The sequence below is a fragment of the Haematobia irritans genome, chromosome 1 (genome assembly GCF_050003625.1).
Source record: "Haematobia irritans isolate KBUSLIRL chromosome 1, ASM5000362v1, whole genome shotgun sequence".
NCBI classification, from domain to species: Eukaryota; Metazoa; Arthropoda; class Insecta; order Diptera; family Muscidae; genus Haematobia; species Haematobia irritans.
Window position 1 is genome coordinate 179,113,922 of NC_134397.1, and position 23,910 is coordinate 179,137,831.

Below are 23,910 nucleotides of genomic sequence, written 5' to 3' on the forward strand. Positions count from 1 at the left end.
TGATCAGTGATCAGTGATCGGTGGACCGGTTTTTCGTTTTGCACCGATTGTCGGTTTTGTATAAAATACCATTTGCGGTGAACCGGTAGAACCGGTGTTTTAATATTATAAAAACCGGTTTTCGTTTTTTTATCTTCAATGTAAACTGAAATAAGAAAACATCCCGAATGTATTTTCTGCGCACTTTCACTTCCAAGATATTATTTTTTAGAACCGAGAAAAACAGACTTCCAAAACACCGGGTTTCTAATATAAACGAAATTGACTGCGATTTTGGAACAAAAATTATGTTTTTATTGTAAAAAAATTGTGTAAACAAAACATTTTTTAGTACAATTTGAATTTTTCAAAGAAATTCAAAAAAAAAAACTTTAACATAAGACAAATGCTTCCGGTACACGTTTTGCAAACGTGTTTTTTCTTTGCGTGTATACATAACAGTCACCCTGTATACTTCAATAAACTGTAGACAATATTTCTGTGTATATCACGATTTTCCTTTAGGGACGCTTAATTAAACCAATTGTGCTACAACCAAAATATTTGGTTTGGACGAGAAAAATGTATGTATCTGATTTCGACAAGCACAGGATGGCTGATAAGTCCTCGGTCTGACACATAGATGGCGTCGCTACACAGAAAAAAATTTCACGAAAATTTTTCCAATTAAAATTTTAATTGAGTTTTAAAAAATATTCAATTAAAAATTTATTGAATCAACAAATTTTTTAATTGAAACAAAAATCAATGACAAAAATTAATAGTATCAATTAATTTTTTAATTGGATCAATTAATTGTTTAATTGACCTTCAATTAATTTTTTAATTGATACTATCATTTCTGTGATTGAATACATTTCAATTAAAAAATTAATTGGATCAATTAATTTCGTGATTGAATCAGAAAAAAATTTTTTGTGTGTAGTATTAAATGCATATTATTTTTATATAGTACCAACCTTAAAATGATTCGTGTCAAAATTTGACGCCTATAAGTCATTAAGTCTGTTAGATAGAGCGTCTTTTGTGAAGCAACTATTGTTATTGTGAAAAAAAAATGAAAAAAAGGAATTTCGTGTTTTGATAAAATACTGTTTTCTGAAGGGAAAAAATACGGTGGAAGCAAAAACTTGGATTGATAATGAGTTTCCGGACTCTGCCCCAGGGAAATCAACAATAATTGATTGGCATGTAAAATTCAAGCGTGGTGAAATGAGCACGGAGGACGGCGAACGCAGTGGACGCACGAAAGAGGTGGTTAACGACGAAAACATCAAAAAAATTTTGAATGACCGTAAAATGAAGTTGATCGAGAAGGCAGAGTCCTTAAAGATATCAAAGGAACGTGTTGGCTATATCATTAATCAATATATTTGACCAAAAACAACAACGTGTTGATGATTCTGAGCGGTGTTTGCAGCTGTTAACTCGTAATACACCCGAGTTTTTCCGTCGATATGTGACAATGGATGAAACATGGCTCCATCACTACACTCCTGAGTCCAATCGACAGTCGGATGAGTGGACAGCGACCGGTGAACCGTCTCCGAAGCGTGGAAAGACTCAAAAGTCCGCTGGCAAAGTAATGGCCTCTGTTTTTTGGGATGCGCATGGAATAATTTGTATCGATTAACCTGAGAAGGGAAAAATCATCAACAGTGACTATTTTATGGCGTTATTGGAGCGTTTGAAGGTCGAAATCGCGGCAAAACGGCCCCATATGAAGAAGAAAAAAGTGTTGTTCCACCAACACAACGCACCGTGCCACAAGTCATTGAGAACGATGGCAAAAATTCATGAATTGAGCTTCGAATTGCTTCCCCACCCACCGTATTCTCCAGATCTGGCCCCCAGCGACTTTTTATTGTTCTCAGACCTCAAAAGGATGCTCGCAGGGAAAAAATTTGGCTGCAATGATGAGGTGATGGCCGAAACTGAGGCCTATTTTGAGGCAAAACCAAAGGAGTACTACTAAAATGGTATCAAAAAATTGGAAGGTCGTTATAATCGTTGTATCGCTCTTGAATTGAACTATGTTGAATAATAAAAACGAATTTTGACAAAAAGATATGTTTTTCTTTGTTAGACCGGGGACTTATCAGCCAACCTGTTATGCTCACTGCAAGTATCCGTGAGTATCATCGGCTAATTCTTATTTCAAATTCGGATTGTAAATCCCCATGTATTTTTGGGGATTTGGGACCATTTGACGATACCTCGAAGCTTTTAAAATAATTTTGGACTCAATGTTTGTTCGCGAAGAGTCATTCTTCATTTATATATTCGTTAAAATTGAAATTTGAAGTTCAGTTTCCAAAAAGACATTATGTCTTTAATATGAAGTGATCATTTTTTCCACTAGAACAAATATGCTCTTCAGCTAACTATTTATAACATTATTTGTTTGCTAGAAATTTTCGCCCCACGCCTCGTTGGATGTTACAAGAAAATCATGCGTTCAGAGATAATATTGTTGACAGGAATCACAAATTGTTATTGTTTTAATTACGGAAACAAGTGGAACCCCATGCTGTAATGTTGTTACGGTAAACCGATTATTTAAACTAAAGTCAGTTATGAAGAGAAACAGTTGAATTTCAAAACTTGTGGTGTTCACAAGAAGCATATTTTGCGGAATATTGAACAAATCTCGAAATAAAAAATATGCCGCCCAATGAAACAACTGTTTTACTAACCAACTATCGGGAAAAGAGATCCTTAACAAATGGAAGAAATAGTTACCATAGTTCTTCATCTGGAGTCAATAGTTCACTGGATAATTGTAATCATGTAGTTCAAGTCAGCAAGGATCCTGCAGAATATGAGCCTATATTTAGCATAGACGAGTAACTTCGTTTATTTAAAATTTAAGAAATTGAAAAAAGTTAACAATGTTTTTTTGTATATGTGTCAACTTGTAGCTATTCATCCACTTTAACATTGGCTGAGTTATTGCCATTTCAAGATGATCCCTGGTGGAGAAAATTTCGACTTGTATTATTTTTGGCTTTCTGGTTAATATTCTTGGTAATCTTAGCCACTGCCTGTACCTTATCTTATCAGAAATATGATCCCAAAATATGTCAAGCTGTTGATCCAAATTTACCCATTACTCCGACGTTAATAACACAACCGTTATCAGTGATAATGACTACGGCAACCAGTGCAATGACCTCCAAATTAGCCATAATGCCTTAAGCTATCCAATAGACCTATTCATATTCAATGTAAATATCAATGCAATGTAATTTAAGTATACGAAAATGCAAATGCTTCCATGAAGCTAATAGCACCGAAAAAAATGTAAATAAAAAAATATTTAATATAAAAAAGAAGTATGTGCGGCCAAAAAGTCAACTTGGCCGCATCTTATGTGGCCTCCACTATGGATTACGAACAAAGTTCTCTTGATACGACATCTAGATTAGTGCCCGACCTGGCTTTGAACACAAGTTCCCATAAGGTCTTGTGTCAACCCTTGCGAGGACCTCACTACTTGCATGGGGACCCTCGGGGTCACTTCAAAGGGCAACTAGATTATCGGACCCAGATGACGGCCCAAGTTGGGACCCATATCGAATGAATACTCCGAATAACAATTCGCCTGATGGGAGAGCAGGAGATAGGCAGCTAGCATCTATCTTTAGAAGTAGCTCTAAGATAATGCGACACGTCACACCGGCGTGGTACCTGCTAATAAAGGAGCGACTATAATAGATACACCAGCTGTGAAAAATAAGTAGCCCCCAACCAAGAGCTGCAAGACTGAGACTGATAAAAAGGCTATTATATCCGATGGCGTCTTTTGCGACATGGCGATCGGATGCCGTCAGTTAAATAGGCATTCTGATAAAAAGGCTATTATATCCGATGGCGTCTTTTGACATCTCAGGGAAATGGCTTTCAGGCTAATGTCACAACTGCCCCCGGTCCCGTTAAACCCATGGCTGGGCTTGGGAAACACTCTGTGTCGCGTAACTATTAAATTGGCAACGTATGTTCTGTTGATACGACATCCAGATTAGTGCCCGACCTGGCTCTGAACACAAGTGCCCATAAGATCTTGTGTGAACCCGTAGCGAGGACCTCACTACTTGCATAGCGACCCTCGGTGTCACTTCAAAAGGCATCTAGATTATCGGACACAGATAACAGCTCAAGTTGGGACCCATATCGAATGAATAAGTAGGAGAGCAGGAGATAGGGAGCTAGCATCGATGTTTAGAAGCATCTCAAAGATAATGCGGTCACCGGTAAAAACGACACGTCACACCGGCGCGGCACTAGAATAGATACACCACGCGGGATTATAGTAGACCCCGACCCCAAGGAACGCGAAACTCCGAGCAATCCTAGGGAAAGTGGGGAATACACCAAATCGGAGAAAACTTGTTTTTCTGGAAATGAGGAAATCGGAAGAGGAATCCCTAGCAAAGTATCAGTTGACAATACGTAAGATGAAGGCGGCAATAAGTAGACAGAGGAGCATAAGTAGGGACGTTCAAGACGTCCCTACCTATGTTTCTCCGAAATAGGCAAATTACTTGATGTTATCGGTAACTACCGAAAAACCTGGAGGATGGCAGAGCAGGAAAGGGAACCAAGGGAACGCCCCGAACACACGCTCTCCTGTCCCAAATTGTCAAAGAGGCAGAAGCAGATTTTGTTATTATCTGTGAGCAATACAGCAGTGTGACAAACGGGTATTGGTTCGAAGATAAGACTAGAACAGCTGCAATATGGTCTCCAACTGGCAGGCCACCCATAAAGGATAACAGACGCGACAATGGATTCTCAGTTAAATAGGCATTCTTCAACAAGGGTGCCATATTGATAGGTGCAGTAAGTAAAGTGACATAGGAATGGTATTGACACGGAATTACGTACATGAACTATGATTTAAACTATGGATCGGAATAGAAGCAATGAACCGACAGTTGTGGCATTCTGTTACCTGAGTACCTGTGAGTGATATCTCAGGGAAATGTCTTTCAGGCTAATGTGACAACTGCCCCCGGTCCCGTTAAACCCATGGCTGGGCTTGGGAAACACTCTGTGTCGCGTAACTATTAAATTGGCAACGTATGTTCTGTTGATACGACATCCAGATTAGTGCCCGACCTGGCTCTGAACACAAGTGCCCATAAGATCTTGTGTGAACCCGTAGCGAGGACCTCACTACTTGCATAGCGACCCTCGGTGTCACTTCAAAAGGCATCTAGATTATCGGACACAGATAACAGCTCAAGTTGGGACCCATATCGAATGAATAAGTAGGAGAGCAGGAGATAGGGAGCTAGCATCGATGTTTAGAAGCATCTCAAAGATAATGCGGTCACCGGTAAAAACGACACGTCACACCGGCGCGGCACTAGAATAGATACACCACGCGGGATTATAGTAGACCCCGACCCCAAGGAACGCGAAACTCCGAGCAATCCTAGGGAAAGTGGGGAATACACCAAATCGGAGAAAACTTGTTTTTCTGGAAATGAGGAAATCGGAAGAGGAATCCCTAGCAAAGTATCAGTTGACAATACGTAAGATGAAGGTGGCAATAAGTAGACAGAGGAGCATAAGTAGGGACGTTCAAGACGTCCCTATCTATGTTTCTCCGAAATAGGCAAATTACTTGATGTTATCGGTAACTACCGAAAAACCTGGAGGATGGCAGAGCAGGAAAGGGAACCGAGGGAACGCCCCGAACACACGCTCTCCTGTCCCAAATTGTCAAAGAGGCAGAAGCATATTTTGTTATTATCTGTGAGCAATACAGCAGTGTGACAAACGGGTATTGGTTCGAAGATAAGACTAGAACAGCTGCAATATGGTCTCCACCCATAAAGGATAACAGACGCGACAATGGATTCGTTTGGGTACAGATTGCAAACTATATGGTTGTAAGCTGCTACCTAACTCCTAGTGATAGCATCGTTCACTTCTAGGAAAAATTAAATGACATCGAGGACTTCTCACGACTCAGACACGATGTGGTTATGGCGGGGGACTTTAACTCACGGGCGATTGAATGGGGACTCGAACGATACAGAAGAGATCACAAACATCCCTGAAGAGTAATTGCAAAATGCCGCAAAAAGCCTCAAGGACAAGAAGGCACCTGGTCCTGATGGCATACCCGCAGAGGTAATAAAGGAAATAAGTACCAAATAGCTGCTTTCAGTAAAGAGAATGGCAGCTCTGAGAATCAATTTAGTATACCGCACGGTATCAGAGGAAGTCGCATTAGTGATAGCAGGAACGATCCCAATAGACCTCCAGGCGATTGAGCGAAAAATGGGTTTCGAGGCCAAACAATAAGGCGCGACGGACATGATACCGAACATTCAATAAGAGACCAGAGGTAGATGGCAGGAACGAGACAAAGGGCAGATGGTCAAACAGCTTTATAAATGACAAAGAGTTATTACGAGAGAGAAGATATGGAGAAGTAATGTATTACATGACTCAGTTGCTCTCTGGTCATGGATACTTTCGAAAGAAAACTTTATTTACGAAGAAGAGGTCTCAGATGATATCTAACATATATTCTTTACATGTAGCCGGTGGGCGGAACGTCGGAAAGCGCTAGATGAAATTGAACATTTGTCTTCGATAAATGTAGTCCAGAAGATGGTAAAGAGTGGGAAGAACTGGGAGGCCATAGTGCGATCTCTGGATGCGGACTGGAAGGAGATGGTCACGGATCATGTGGTGTCCACCTCGAAGTAATGTGAAAGCGGTTCAGAGGTGCTAATTTTACCCTGAGGGAAGAGGCCATTTGGAGTCCGGTATTATAAAATGAAATGTCATTGGAATAAATCTGTCAACTGTCAGACGAGCAATTTAGGATTGATAGAAACCTTACGTTGGTTGCAATACATTTCAGCCATAATGTATTATACGAGGATTGCTTTTTATATTTGGCATTGGGTAACCCTAGTGTTGCAATCTGCTAACTGACAGCATTATCGTAAAGCTTGTCAAATCTGCGGTTATACGTACTCAGAACCAACCGCCGAAGACGAGTCACTCTTCAACTCGACAAACAACTGCATTTTTGAGCACTTAAAACATCGATCTAATGGGTCATCCGCTGTATAGTCCTGAATTGACACCGAATGACTTCTTTTGATTCTCGCACGTTAAAACGCATGCAAAAGTGTATAAATCTTAATGACAAATATTTTGAAAAATAATAAAACGATTTTTGATGGTTAATATTTGTTTTTTCTAATCCCGAAATATAAGGGTCAGGTCAATATTTCCTATGTTTTAGAGTATAAAAACGATAACCTAGAATTACACTTATTCCTTTACATTACATAATATTGGGAAATATTAATAAGATTATTGAACTTTCGTAATAAATTCAGCTGAAGGTTTAAAATGTGTCACATTGTTTGTGTTTTTGTTTTTATTTGTGAAGAAGAACATAAATTTAAATTTCTTATCAGCTATGGTAAAGTAAAAAAAAAATACAATTTGTAAGCCAACACATTATCTACCCTTGTATATGAGCGGAGAATTTAAAGAGGAGATGTCGCTAAAAATAACCAATAAACTATTTCCTGCATTACCGATATTCACTTATTTGGTAGGTGAAAATTAATACAATTAAGGGATACTTCAATTTTCTATAAACAGAAAATTTCAACAAAAATTTCTATAGAAGAAAAATTTTGACAAAATATTCTATAGAAATAATATTTTGACAAAATTTTCTATAGAAATAAAATAAAACAAATTTTGGAAATTTTGTTTTAGAAATAACATTTTGACAAAATTTTCTACAGAAATAATATAGAAAAAAAATTTTGACAAAATTTTCTATACACGCAGAGAAGGAATATGATCACCTCAAACATGTTTCAAGAGCAAAATGTTATTTTTGTATGGTGACCATGTAACATGGTTGTCACTAAAATGTTATTTTCTCGTCAAATATAACCTGCTTGCCGAAATCAGATACATGATTTCCGAGGAAATAACATGGTTGCGAAAACCATGTTACATGGTCACCACCCAAAAATAACATTTTGCTCTTAAAACATGTTTGAGGTGATCATATTCCTTCTCTGGGTGTAGAAATACAATTTTGACAAATTTTTTTATAGAAATAAAATGTTGACAACATTTTTTAATAGAAATAAAATGTTGAAGAAAAAAAATTTTGACAAAATTTTCTATAGAAATACAATTTTGACAAATTTTTTATAGAAATAAAATGTCGACAACATTTTCTATAGAAATAAAATTTTGACATAAGTTTTTGTAGAAATAAAATTTGGACAACATTTTTTTATAGATAAAAGATTGTGACAAGATTTCTTTAGAAATAACAATTTAACAACATTTTCTACAGAAATAAAATTTTGACAAAAATTTTACAAAACTCACAAATATTATTTGAGATATAATTTATTCAAAATAACTAACGTGAATTCATTTGCGGAACATGAATTCACGTTAGTTATTTTCACCGTACACTAAGTTTCGTTTTGACAAAATTTTCTGTAGAAATAAAATTTTGACAAAATTTTCTATAGAAATAAAATTTTGACAAAATTTTTTATATAAATAAAATTTTGACAAAAGTTTATATAGAAATACAATTTTGACAAAATTTTTTATAGAAATACAATTTTGACAAAAATTTTTATATAAATAAAATTTTGACAAAAATTTATATAGAAATACAATTTTGACAAAATTTTCTATAGAAATACAATTTTGACAAAATTTTCTATAGAAATACAATTTTGACAAAATTTTCTATAGAAATAAACTTCTGACAAATTTCTATAGTAATACATTTTTTTAAAAATGTTCTATAGAAATAAAATTTTGACAACATTTTGTCAACATTAGTACAATTAAGAGATACTTCAATTTTCTATAAAAAGAACATTTTGACAAAAATTTCTATAGAAGAAACATTTTGACAATAATTTCTATAGAAATAAAATTTTGACAAAATTTTAACAAAATTTTATTTCTATAGACAAAATTTTCTATAGAAATAAAATTTTGACAAAAGTTTATATAGAAATAAAATTTTTTAAATTTTTCTATAGAAATTAAATTTTGACTAATTTAAAATTTTTAAAATTTTACTATAGAAATTGAATTTTGACAAAATTTTCTATAAATTCAATACTTTAAAATAAGATTTGTATACCCTGCGCCACACTGTGAAACAGGGTATTATAAGTTAGTGCATATGTTTGCAACACCCAGAAGGAGACGAGATAGACACATAGTGTCTTTGGCAAAAATGCTCAGGGTGGGCTCCTGAGTCGATATAGCCATGTCCGTCTGTCCGTGAACACATTTTTGTAATCAAAGTCTAGGTCGCAGTTTTAGTCAAATCGACTTCAAATTTGGCACAAGTATGTGTTTTGGCTCAGAATAGAACCCTATAGATTTTGGAAGAAATCGGTTCAGATTTAGATATAGCTCCCATATATATATTTCGCCCGATATGGGCTTATATGGCCTCAGAGGCCAGAGTTTTACCCTAATATGCTTAAAATTTTGCACAAGAAGAACAATTAGTACTATAGTCAAGTGTGCTAAATTTTATTGAAATCGGTTCAGATTTAGATATAGCTCCCATATATATCGTTCGCAGATTTACACTCATATGACAACAGTGGCCAATCTTTTACTCCGATTTAATTTAAATTTTGCACAGGCAGTAGAATTAGCATTGTAGCTATGCGTGCCAAATTTGGATGAAATCGGTTCAGATTTAGATATAGCTCCCATATATAGCTTTCGCCCGATTTAAACTCATATAACCACAGAGGCCAATTTTTAACTCCGATTTAGTTGAAATTTTGCACAGATAGTAGAATTAGCATTGTAGCTATGCGTGCCAAATTTGGTTGAAATCGGTTCAGATTTAGATATAGCTCCCATATATATCTTTCGCCCGATATGCACTTATATGGACCCAAAAGCCAGAGTTTTATCCCGATTAGCTTGAAATTTTGCACAAGGAGTACAATTAGTAGTATAGTCATGTGTGCCAAATTTGATTGAAATCGGTTCAGATTTAGATATAGCTTCCATATATATTTTTCGCCCGATATGGACTTATATGGCCCCAGAAGCCAGAGTTTTGGCCCAATTTGGTTGAAATTTTGCACTAGGAGTACAATTAGTAATATAGTCATGTGTGCGAAATTTGATTGAAATCGGTTGAGATTTAGATATAGCTCCCATATATATGTTTTTCTGATTTCGACAATAATGGTCAAAATACCAACATTTTCCTTGTTAAATCGCCACTGCTTAGTCGAAAAGTTGTAAAAATGACTCTAATTTTCCTAAACTTCTAATACATATATATCGAGCGATAAATCATAAATAAACTTTTGCGAAGTTTCCTTAAAATTGCTTCAGATTTAAATGTTTCCCATATTTTTTACTAACATTGTATTCCACCCTAGTGCATTAGCCGACTTAAATTTTGAGTCTATAGATTTTGTAGAAGTCTATCAAATTCTGTTCAGATCGAGTGATATTTAAATGTATATATTTGGGATAAACCTTTATATATAGCCCCCAACACATTTGACGGATGTGATATGGTATCGAAAATTTAGATCTACTAAGTGGTGCAGAGTGTAATATAGCCGGCCCCGCCCGACTTTAGACTTTCCTTACTTGTTTAAATTTGGTAGATTTTTTTTTGGCACGAGTGGCAACCGAGACTTCTACCCACAGCAAAGAATGATGAAAATAAAAAATAAAACAAAACAATTTATATCATTTTAATTTATTATATTTAAAAATTATTGTTTTTTCTCTTATAACATTTTGTCATGGAAGTTTTTCTTTACAAATAAATGATCATAGCATGGGGATTTTTCACATATTTTCGTCATTTTTGTCTACATAGGTTTTTTTCTGTAGTAGATTTAATTTTGCTTAGTGGTTATTTAGTTGGGGATGTTTTTTTTTGTTTTATCTCATGGGGTTTTTTGACTTAAAACATAAAACAGATTTAAGAAACAAAATACTTTAAAATAAATCTACTTATAGTACAATATTACACAGCATAACGTAGAGAGGACATAATAAAATTTATCTATATAACAATATGCAGTTCTTGTTTTAGTTTTTTTTTTTTGCTTTTTGGGGTTGTAATGTTTTACAAATACATGTGAATGGTCTATGTGGACCATTTATTAATTCTAGAATGATACTATATATCTTTGTTTGTTGTTGTTTTAATTTTCGATTGTTGTTTTTTTTGTAGTTTCTGTTTTCTTTATTAAATTAAAAAATCAAACTTAATATTATTAAAAAATAATTTAACAATTTTTTTCTTCTATTCTTTATTTCATATATATTAAATATATACTTTTACAATAATAATATTAATAATAATAATAATATTCCTCATTAAATTGTTTCGTTTCATTTTTTGTTGTTGCTTGTGTTTTTATTGGCTGTATTTTATTTAATGTAATAATCAACAATTATATTTTTCGGTTAACAATAAAAATGTATTTCTTTTTGAATTTATAAAAAAATATTTCTATCTTCAATATTGTTGGTTGCTTTATATGAGTTAAAAAATTTAAATCACAAAAAAACTAGGATGAAAATCGATGTATCTTTGCTTCTTCCTTTTGCCAATTAAAAAAAAAAAAACAAATAATCAAATAATAAAGTTGGATTTTTTTAATAAACATTAATTGTTGACATTAATTTGGTTTTAGAAGAAAATAAATGCATTGTTAAAAAAAAAATAAAATTAGAGTAAAGTAAAGACATTCATGGTCAATTTTTATTTAATTAAATTTTTGACGAAAACCATGGTTCGAAATTTTTGCTAAATTAACTATTTGTCCGTTTTAATAAAAAAAGTTAGTTTATCGAATGCCGTTGAAAAGAGAAAGAAATTTCACAGACAATTTTTGCTATGGTCGTAAACTTTTGGATCATCGGTTATTATTGAGGCTTTAGTGGGTCACGGATCTTTAGCGACAAACTTTGAAGGCAATCTGGTGGAAAAAATTTGATGATATTTTTATACTTTATCAAAAGTCAACTTTGGAATTTCTTATCGTGATTTGCAAAAGTTGTCTTTTCGAATTTTTTAAATTTTGTTCAATCGTTTTTATTGGCTGTATTTTATTTAATGTAATAATCAACAATTATATTTTTCGGTTAACAATAAAAATGTATTTCTTTTTGAATTTATAAAAAAATATTTCTATCTTCAATATTGTTGGTTGCTTTATATGAGTTAAAAAATTTAAATCACAAAAAAACTAGGATGAAAATCGATGTATCTTTGCTTCTTCCTTTTGCCAATTAAAAAAAAAAACAAATAATCAAATAATAAAGTTGGATTTTTTTAATAAACATTAATTGTTGACATTAATTTGGTTTTAGAAGAAAATAAATGCATTGTTAAAAAAAAAATAAAATTAGAGTAAAGTAAAGACATTCATGGTCAATTTTTATTTAATTAAATTTTTGACGAAAACCATGGTTCGAAATTTTTGCTAAATTAACTATTTGTCCGTTTTAATAAAAAAAGTTAGTTTATCGAATGCCGTTGAAAAGAGAAAGAAATTTCACAGACAATTTTTGCTATGGTCGTAAACTTTTGGATCATCGGTTATTATTGAGGCTTTAGTGGGTCACGGATCTTTAGCGACAAACTTTGAAGGCAATCTGGTGGAAAAAATTTGATGATATTTTTATACTTTATCAAAAGTCAACTTTGGAATTTCTTATCGTGATTTGCAAAAGTTGTCTTTTCGAATTTTTTAAATTTTGTTCAATCGAGTTTTTTTCCATTACATTACGTCATTACATTTACATTACGTCTCCTTTTGAATACACATTTTCCGCACGAATCACTTCCAAGCAAATGATGTCATTATTTTCACAAAAAACTGGGCATATTGCAATTGTACCATTTGAACAACGCGAAGCACTCAATTCTTGTGCCTTCCAAGAAATTTGAAAAACCAACAGCCGAAGACGATTCATTCTTCACTACGACAATGCGAGCTCTCACACTACGGCTCAAACATCTGCACTTTTGAGCACTGAAAACATCGATTTGATGGGTCATCTGGCGTATAGTCCTGACTTGGCACCGAATGACTTATTTTTATTCTCATACGTAAAAATGAAATTTTTTTCTACACCTGAAGAAGTCGTTGATGCGTTCAGAATGCATATTTTGGAGATACCTTTGACAGAGTGGCAAAAGTGGATATATTTTGAAACAATCGGGTATGTTCAGATGAAAGGCTTGTGGGGAATTGTTCCCGTAGGGGTTGTTCTGTAAGCTACTTTTCCCCTCACAGACGGGAAAACTTTTCACGGAATTTTTTTAGTGGAATCTTTTTTATTTCTAAAAAGAAGGACTTGAAATCGAAGTAAATCTTTTATTTTAAATTTTTCATATGTTTTCCATACACGCAAAAAAAAAAAACGTTTGGGAAACGTGTACCGAAAACGTTTTTCTTTTGTTAGAGTTTTTTGAATTGCTTCGAAAAGTATATACTTTTATCACCAAAAAAATTCGTTTGTTACAAAATTTTTATTTTTTCAATAAAAAAGTTATTTTTGAACCAACAACACAGTCCATTTCGTTTATATCAAACACTGTTCTTTTCTAACTTTAGGTCTTTAATAAGACACATTTTACAGTTCATAGTAAAAATTTAATATAGTAGAATGTAATGTTGAACATTTTTTCGGAATCTTCCGACCATATCTGGAATATATATATAAAAAAAAAACTTTGGTCGAAGCAGGGATTGAACCCACGACGTAGCAACCACTGATCCACGGTGCCAAACTAAATGTATTTTTCTGTTAAATAAGCTTTGTTTAATCGGCTCGTGGGCGCCGCGAGCTATGCTATATTAATATAACTTATATGGATAATTAGCTATTGATGACAATAACAGCTACGTAGCTCAGTGGATAGTGTGCTGCCTTACAAATTGCATGGTCCGCGGTTCGATTCTCAGTCCAGGCGAAAGGTAAAAAAAATTTAAAAAATTTTGTAAAATTGTATAATTTCTTCTACATTGTTTGTATTACAGAAAAATGTGCTAAGAACTAAAAAACTTCGTGAAAGTGAGAAAGATGTGAGGGAAAATGCAATTAGCCAGAAAAATTATTTTTTTGAGTTAGTCTTTATGAAATTGCTTTTACATCCTGGAAAAGAATAAACGTTTATCACAAAATGTATATACTTTTCTTCCAAATACACTTCCTTTCAACGAAAAGCAAATGAGAAACGAACTTTGTTTGTCTAAAATTTCGTTTGGGAGGAAAGAATTATTTTTTTGCGTGTATATGTGTCATAAGTATTGGGTGAAAGCCCTTTAAAAACAAGATTTTTAATGGCACTTGCTTAAAAGTAGCAGCTGATTTTATGTACCTATGTTCGAAACGATAGTATTGCAAGATTTTGAGAAAGCGCATTGAAATTTTTTTTATGGTAATATGTGCTTTTTAGATTACAACGAAATATGTATGAATATGATTATGCTTAAATTTTAAATAAAAACAAACACATCTTTGAACCATATAAAATAAATCAAAACAATATTTTTGATCACAGAATTGCTATAAACGATTGGGCAACTTAACATCTGCAAAGTGTCACTAATTCAAATTTTAGTATAGATCTGGTGGGGGAGATGATTCATTTGGGTCTTATACTTACTTCAATTCTCCGCTTCTTTGGCTCGGAATCACCTTCGTTCACCAAACAGGTGAATTCAGTCAGCAATATCTCTAAATAGAGGTTTACCAGATTAACATAAAACATAGTAAGCAACGAAAAAGGATAAAACCCTACTTCGTAGCGTACTATTTTTTATGTGCGCCTGATAAAAATGTAAGCTAAGGTGTTTTTCTTTAAGCTAGCAAGTTTGTGGGTGTAACGACAACATTAGTAGTGTTTTTTTCTTTTACGACATGCTCTTCGTAGCTTACTATTTTTTTATTAGCATGTTATAAATGCAGGCGGTAGAATTTTGATACGAGGTTATTGGCTTCATTAAGATGAAAAAGGAATTTGTATGTATGAAGTTATTTAAAAGTAGGAATTTTTATTAGGCTAACATAAACAGGTATATACGGTCGTAAGTTCGGCCAGTCCGAATCTTATGTACCCTCCACCATGGATTGCGTAGAAACTTCTACTAAAGACTGTCATCCACAATCGAAATACTTGGGTTGCGGTAAATCTAGCCGATGGCAAGGTATCTTAAAACTTTTTAACACCGTCTTCTAAATTGTAAGTTAGTCCATTTGTGGTATACATTAGACAAAAAGGTAAATATAGATATATTATTAAAAAGCCGATCAAAAATTTGACAAAATCTTCAATTGAAATAAAATGTTGACAAAATTTTTTATAGAAATAAAATTTTGACAAAATTTTCTATAGAAATAAAATTTTGAAAAAAATTTCTATAGAAATAAAATTTAGACAAAAATTTCTATAGAAAAAAATTGACAAAATGTTCTATAGAAATAAAATTTCGACAAAATTTTCTATAGAAATAAAATTTCGACAAAATTTTCTATAGAAATAACATTTTGACAAAACTTTTTATAGAAATAAAATTTTGAAAATATTTTCTATAGAAATACATTGTTGACAAAATTTTCTATAGAAATAAATTGTTGTTGTTGTTTCTTTGATTTCAGCTTAAAACCATACATTGACTAAACTACAAGTGTAGCTTAACCAACAGAGGAAAAGAATGTTTGTCAAATTTATTTGGGCAAAGCCCTATAGACTGCAAGATGGTTGGATGGACGCACGTTTCGGAATTAGCACATTCCTCATCAGCATCCTCTACTAGCAGCAAAACTATCAACCAATTATCAGAATAAATTCAGGCAGTTTATTAAACCCAACAATAAACCATTTTGAAAATTTTATTTCTACAGAAAATTTTCTCAAAATTTTATTTCTATAGAAAATTTTATCAAAATTTTATTTCTACAGAAAATTTTGTCTAAATTTTATTTCTATAGAAAATTTTTTCAAAATTTTTTTCTATAGAAAATTTTGTCAAAATTTTATTTCTATAGAAAATTTTGTCAAAGTTTTATTTCTATAGATTTTTTAAAATTTTATTTCTATAGAAAATTTTGTCAACAATTTATTCGTTTTGGTTTGTTATTGTTGGATTTTGTTCTTTAATCATTGTTGTTGTTTCTTTGATTTCAGCTTAAAACCATACATTGACTAAACTACAAGTGTAGCTTAACCAACAGAGGAAAAGAATGTTTGTCAAATTTATTTGGGCAAAGCCCTATAGACTGCAAGATGGTTGGATGGACGCACGTTTCGCAATTAGCACATTCCTCATCAGCATCCTCTACTTGCAGCAAAACTATCAACCAATTATCAGAATAAATTCAGGCAGTTCACTAAACCCATGGTGAACCACACTTGAACCTTCCGAAAAAAGGTTTATGATAGCCGGCTTATGCCGAAATAAATTCATACAAACATTTCTCTTTTCCTTTGCCACCATCAAATCATCGATTTGAGTGCAGTTGGCTGGGTTTATTTTGGATGGACGCACGTTTCTGAATTACCACATTCCTCAACAGCATCCTCTACTTGCAGCAAAACTATACTATTCTGATAATTGGTTGATAGTTTTGCTGCAAGTAGAGGATGCTGATGAGGAATGGTAATTCCGAAGGTAGGTAGGTAGGAAGGTAATTTCGAAACGTGCGTCCATCCAACCATCTTGCAGTCTATAGGGCTTTGCCCAAATAAATTTGACAAACATTCTTTTCCTCTGTTGGTTAAGCTACTCTTGTAGTTTAGTCAACACAATGGTTTTAAAGCTGAGATCAAAACAACAAATATGAAACAAAATTCTGACAAAATTTTCTATAGAAATAAAAGACAAAATTTTCTATAGAAAAAAGTTTTGAAAAAATTTTGTATAAAAATAAAATTTATACAAAATTTTCTATAGAAAAAAAAATTTGATAAAATTTTCTATAGAAATCAAATTTTGACAACATTTTCTATAGAAATCAAATTTTGACAAAATTTTCTATAGAAATAAAATTTTTACAAAATTTTCTATAGGAAAAAAAATTGACAAAATGTTCTATAGAAATAAAATCTTGACAAAATTTTCTATAGAAATAAAATTTGGACAAAATTTTGTACAGAAATAAAATATTTACAAAATTTTCGATAGAAATAACATTTTTACAAAATTTTTTATAGAAATAAAATTTTGAAAATATTTTCTATAGATATAAAATGTTGACAAAATTTTCTATAGAAATAAAAAGTTAACAAAATTTTCGATAGAATTAAAATTTTGATAATACTTTCTATAGAAATAAAATTAAAAAAAAATCTATAGAAATAAAACTTTGACAAAATTTTCTATACAAACAAAATTTTGACAAAATTTTCTATAGAAATAAAATTTAGACAACATTTTCTACAGAAATAAAATTTTGATAAAATTTTCTATAGAAATCAAATTTTGACAAAATTTTCTATAGAAATAAAATCTTGACAAAATTTTCTATAGAAATAAAATTTTGGCAAAATTTTCTATAGAAATATAATATTGACAAAATTTTCTATAGAAGTAAAATTTTGATAAATTTTTCTATAGAAATAAAATTTTAAGAAAATTTTCTGTAGAAATAAAATTTTGAAAATATTGTCTATAGAAATAAAAAGTTAACAAAATTTTCTATAGAAATAAAATTTTGATAATACTTTCTATAGAAATAAAATTTAAAAAAAATCTATAGAAATAAAACTTTGACAAAATTTTCTATAGAAACAAAATTTTGACAAAATTTTCTATAGAAATAAAATTTAGACAACATTTTCTACAGAAATAAAAGTTTGATAAAATTTTCTATAGAAATCAAATTTAGACAAAATTTTCTATAGAAATGAAATTTTGACAAAATTTTCTATAGAAATAAAATCTTGACAAAATTTTTTATATAAACAAAGATTTTAACAACATTTTCTATAAAAATAAAATTTTGACAACATTTTCTATAGAAATAAAATTTTGACAAAATGTTCATAATTATGAACCGATATGGACCAATTTTTGTGTGATTGGGGATCGGCTATATATAACTATATACCGATATGGAGTAATGGTTGTTAGCGGCCATATACTAACAGCACGTACCAAATTTCAACCGAATCGGATGAATTTTGCTCCTCCAAGAGGCTCCGGACTTCAAATCTGGGGATCGGTTTATATATGGGGGCTATATATAATTATGAACCGATATGGACCAATTTTTGCATGGTTGTTAGATACCATATACTTACACCAACCAGATCGGATGATTTTTGCTCCTCAAAGAGCCTCCGGAGGTCAAATCTGGGGATCGGTTTATATGGGGTCTATATATAATTATTAACCGATATGGACTAATTTTTGGGTGGTTGTTAGAGACCATATTCTAACAGCACGTACCAAATGTCAACCGGATCGGATGAAATTTGCTTCTTTAAGAGATTCCGCAAGCCAAAACTGGAGATCGGTTTATATGGGAGCTATACGTAAAAGTGGTCCAATATGGCCCATTTTCAATACCATCCGATCTACATCATTACCAACTACTTATGCCAACTAAGTTTCAAGTCGATAGCTTGTTTCGTTCGGAAGTTAGTGTTATTTTAAAATACGGATGGACGTACGGGCGGATATGCTTAGATCGACGCAGAATTTCACCACGACCCAGAATATATATACATTATGAGGTCTTAGAACAATATTTCGGAATGACAAAGTTAATATACCCCCATCCTATGATGGAGTGTATAAAAATAGTAAGCTACGATGATCCCGTCGTAACACTACACTACTAATGTTGTCGTTAGAATTGTTGTTGTGATAACTAATTGAAACTGGTTTTTAAGGATACAACGACAATTCTATCAACAATATTAGTAGAGTTTTTTATTTTTATTTTACGACGCCTTCTTCGTAGCTTACTAGTTTTTATGTTAATATTTTAATTAATAACGCAAACATTTACATTTATTTTCCTAACTGACTTTGTGTTTTAATTTGATCAACAAGTTAATCAATTTTTGATTTTAATTAGCTTTTTAATTGGAAATATTTCTATAGAAATAAAATATTGAAAAAATCTTCTATAAATTCAATATCTTTGTAAGTATTGTGAGTAAGTTCTCCCATTTTGTAGTAGTAGTAACTTTCCCTTGTTGGTGAAAGCTAAATCGTTAAAACATTTAAAATTCTTCACATTTATAATTCAAGGGATATATACACACCCAAAATTCTTTTGCTAATATTTTTAATGGGGCATTAGAGGGTTAATGCAGCTAATATCATTTTCGTCATTTTCGAGGCAAAAATCGGAAAATCTAGCAAATGCCGATTTTTTGAGTCAAAAATCTTCAAAATGCCGATAAATCGGTAAAATTGGCAGCTCTGGGCGACGTACATAAATGATTTTCATCACCCAGAGCCAAAGAATGTAAAAAATGATTGAAAATTGTGTTGTCTCTACGTTTTGCTGTATATGGAAAAGTTTGACCCTACACCCCTACAAAACACAAAATACTAGAAAAAAAACCTATATGTAGGGAATTTCCACTACTTCTGGCAACACTAGAGTGCACACGTCAGGACTTACCTTTGTTTCAAATTTCATAATTCAAGTTCAGTTTTTCTATACCTAAAGACACCGCACTATCGTTCACATTAATTTTAGTGTTCGTACACTGGCATTGTATTATCGGCGGAATTGACGTTGACATGTCACCAGTAAATGCATTTCTCCAAGTACACTGAAAAAAAATTATTGTCGTAAGGTCAAAGATTTCATGTCTTTAAAATACGAATGCAAATTTTGCTTAGCATAGACGACGTCTTCTTTAATATAAAGTTTTTTCCTTGTCCAAAAGTCGATAAACTTGTCAATGAAGTCGTATTGTCCTTATAATTAAGTGATTTGACTTAAAAATGAGTATCATAATATGCAAGACAAAAATTTTGGGTTAACGTCAACTTGGCATTAATAATTCAGAAAAATTCTTTAAAATTAATGAAATTGTCTTTAAATTTGTTGTCTTTTAGCATTTAAAGACGTTTTTTACTTGAAACTGTGTGTCGAGTCTGAATTTGTAAAATAAAGTTGTCGTTAACTCGTTTTTAAAGGACTTTGATAGCATATGAAGAAAAAAAAAAACTGAAAGAATGAAAAATTAAAATTTGCTTCCTAGAAGAAAGTACACAAAACCCACATTTAAAAGAGAATTGTTTCTTAAAAGTATCCTTACATGTATTCTCCGCTTCTTTGGCTCGCAATCATTACCAACATTTTTAAAGTAAGGACAAAATCTTTGGAACCGAGCATGCTTTTTTTCAGTGTGTTATGTAACTCTCTCTTCGTCAGCCGCAATAGACTTTTGAATTTGCAAAAAGGTGGCTATTTCAAAGAGTGCATACCATTTCAGATCCATTCACTTACTCGAAATCAGACAAATATAAGAAGTTACTCTTATCACCGAATTGTCACCAAATTGGAAAGCTTTTATCCCCAAAAATCCCCAATTAAAGATCAAATTCCTCAAAAAATCTGGCAACCGTGGACACAACGGAAATTCTATCTACAATATTAGTAGTGTTTTTTGTTCATTTTTACGGTGGCCTCTTCATAGCTTACTAATTTTCATGTTAGCCTGATTGCAATGCAGGCTGTTTAATTTTTTTGTCCAAATTAATTTTATTCCACATATCTTATTACAATTTTCATACCAGCCAATTGGAGGACGTGAAGATAAAGAAGGAATTTGTATCATTAAATTATTGAAAAGCCTGTATTATTATCAGGCTAACATAAAGAATAGTAAGCTTCGAAGGGTTCGTTCTAACAAGGAAAAACACTATTAATATTGTCGTTAGAATTTTCCTTGTGTCCTTAAAAAAAATTCAATTAGTTATCACAGTGATATTGTTGTTGGCTAGAAACAAGGCATTTGTGATCGTTCACCAATCAGGTGAATTAAGCAATGTCTCAACAACAAAAAAAAACGTAAGTTCGGCCAGGCCGAATCTTATGTACCCTCCACCATGGATCGCTTAGAAACTTCTACGAAAGACTGTCATCCAGAATCGAATTACTTGGGTTGTGGTATTTTAAATCGTTTTCTAAATTGTGTGTTAGTCCATATATGGTATATATTAGACAAAAAAGGTATGTGTAGGTAAGTCTACAAATAATTACGAATCGATATGGACTTTTGCACGGTACGTAGGGAGCCAGAATTGAAATATGGGGATCGATTTATCTGAGGGCTATATATAACTATAGACCGATATGGACCTAGTTAGGCATGGTTGTTAACGGCCATATACTAGCACAATGTACCAAGAGGCTCCAAAACCAAATCTCGCAATCGGTTTATATGGGGGCTATATATGATTATGGACTGATATGGACCACTTTTGGCATGGTTCTTAAATATCATATATTACCAACACGTACCAAATTTCAACCAGATCGGATGAATTTTGCTTCTCCAAAAGGCACCGGAGGTCAAATCTGGGGATCGGTTTATATGGGGGTTATATATAATTTGGACTGATATGAACCAATTACTGCATGGTTGTTGGATACCATATATTAACATCACGTACCACATTTCAGCCCGATCGGATGAAATTTGCTTCTCTTAGAGGCTCCGAAAGACAAATCGGGGGATCGGTTTATATGGGGGCTATATATAATTATGGACCGATTTGGACCAATTTTTGAATGGTTGTTAGAGACCATATATTAACACCATGTACCAAATTTCAGCCGGATCGGATGAATTTTGCTTCTCTTAGAGGCTCCACAAGCCAAATCTGGGGATCGGTTTATATGGGGGCTATATATAATTATGGACCGATGTGGACCAATTTTTGAATGGTTGTTAGAGACCATTTACTAACACCGTGTACCAAATTTCAGCCGGATCGGATGAATTTTGCTTCTCTTAGAGGGTCTGCAAGCCAAATTTGGGGGTCCGTTTATATGGGGGCTATACGTAAAAGTGGACCGATATGGCCCATTTGCAATACCATCTGACCTACATCAATAACAACTACTTGTGCCAAGTTTCAAGTCGATAGCTTGTTTCGTTCGGAAGTTAGCGTGATTTCAACAGACGGACGGACGGACATGCTCAGATCGACTCAGAATTTCACCACGACCCAAAATATATATGCTTTATGGGGTCTTACCCCCATTTTCATGAAGCTCCGGTAGTGCTCCGTTAACTAACGAACTTTTAAACCGTATTATGGACATAGCTGTCATCTTGTCTATATATTCCATATGCCAGTTAGGAACTTAACTACTGAAAATTTGTTCGTTAAAGTTAACCGGAGAGAATATATTTGCAATTTACTTTCTGTTAACTGGCAGTTAAAGCTTAACGGAGCTACATGAAAATGGCCGTTAGAGCAATATTTCGATGTGTTACAAACGGAATGACAAAGTTAATATACCCCCATCCTATGGTGGAGGGTATAACTAGAGTCTAAGGACACAACAATAATTCTATCGATCATATTAGTTGTGTTTTTTTCGTTTTACGACTGGCTCTTTGTAGCTTTCTACTTTTTATGTTAACCTGGCAAATCTCTTTTTACAGACATTGCTGATTCACCTAATTGGCGAACGAGCACAAATTCCTTGTTTCTAGCCAACAACAATTACTGTGATAATTAATTGAAATAGTTTTATAAGGTCATAACAACAATTATGTCGACCATATTTGTTGTGTTTTTTTCCTATTTACGACGAGCTATTCGTCGCTTACTCTTTTTTTTATGTTAGCCTAATAAAAATGCAGGCTTTTCAATAATCCCAATAAGCTCATTTGAAAATTATAATCATATGCAGAATAAATTAATGTGGACAAACAAAAAAGCCTGTATTGTTATCAGGCTAACATAAAAATTAGTAAAGTACGAACCAATCAGGTGAATTCACCAACCAGGTGAATTCAGCAATGTCTCTAAAAATAAATTTACCAGGCTAACATAAACAATAGTAGGTAACGAAGAGTTCGTCGTAAAAAGAAAAAAACAAACGCTACTAATATTGTCGATAGACGTGTTGTTGTTTGCTTAAAAACCAATTACAATTATTTATTACATCACAAGAACAATTCTAATGACAAAACTAGAGTTTTTCCTGTTTGCGATGGTATTTTGGTTGCGTACTATTTTTTATGTTAGCCTGGTAGATTTATTTTTAGAGCCATTAGTGAATTCACCTGATTGGTGAACGATCGCACAATACCTTGTGTTTAGCCAACAACAATATCACTGTGACAAGTAACTGAAACTGGTTTTTAAGGACACAACAACAATTGTAACAACATTAGTATTGTTTTTTTCATTTCTACGACGAGCTCGTCGTTGCTTACTATTTTTTATGTTAGCCTGATAAAAACGCAGGTTTTTCAATAACTTAATGAAATAAATTTCTTCTTCCCAGCAATAAACAGATCACATGCAAATTATAATAATATGCAGAATAGACTAATTTGGACAAACAAAAACAGTCTGCATTGATATCAGGCTAACATAAAAAAATAGTAAGCTACGTAGGGCTCGTCGTAAAAAGGAAAAAAACACTACTAATAATGTCGTTAGAATTTTTGTTGTGCTGCGATAATTTATTGAAACTTTTGTCTAAGGACACAACAACAATTCTATCGACCACATTAGTAGTGTTCTTTACCTTTTTACGACTGGCTCTTTGTAGCTAACTACTTTTTATGTTAGCCTGGTAAGTCATTGCTAAATTCACGTGATTAGTAAAGGATCACACAATACCTTGTTTCTAGCCAACAACAAT

At 32.8% G+C, this 23,910-nt stretch overlaps 1 protein-coding gene across 1 annotated transcript; it reads left to right on the forward strand.

Annotated features, from left to right (window-relative positions):
- The first annotated feature begins 2,595 nt into the window (after positions 1–2,595).
- LOC142242924 (uncharacterized) lies at positions 2,596–3,335 on the forward strand. Its single transcript, XM_075314407.1, has 2 exons — positions 2,596–2,846; positions 2,922–3,335. Exons 1-2 carry the CDS (start codon positions 2,665–2,667, stop codon positions 3,196–3,198), a joined length of 459 nt encoding a protein of 152 aa, XP_075170522.1. The 5' UTR covers positions 2,596–2,664; the 3' UTR covers positions 3,199–3,335.
- The last annotated feature ends 20,575 nt before the right edge of the window (positions 3,336–23,910 follow it).

Bases quoted from the DNA above. Each gene is read 5' to 3' on its own strand.
- LOC142242924 (XM_075314407.1), top strand. From the start codon at position 2,665: ATGCCGCCCAATGAAACAACTGTTTTACTAACCAACTATCGGGAAAAG. The intron at 2,847-2,921 runs GTAACTTCGTTT...GTCAACTTGTAG, and splicing joins CCTATATTTAGCATAGACGA to CTATTCATCCACTTTAACAT.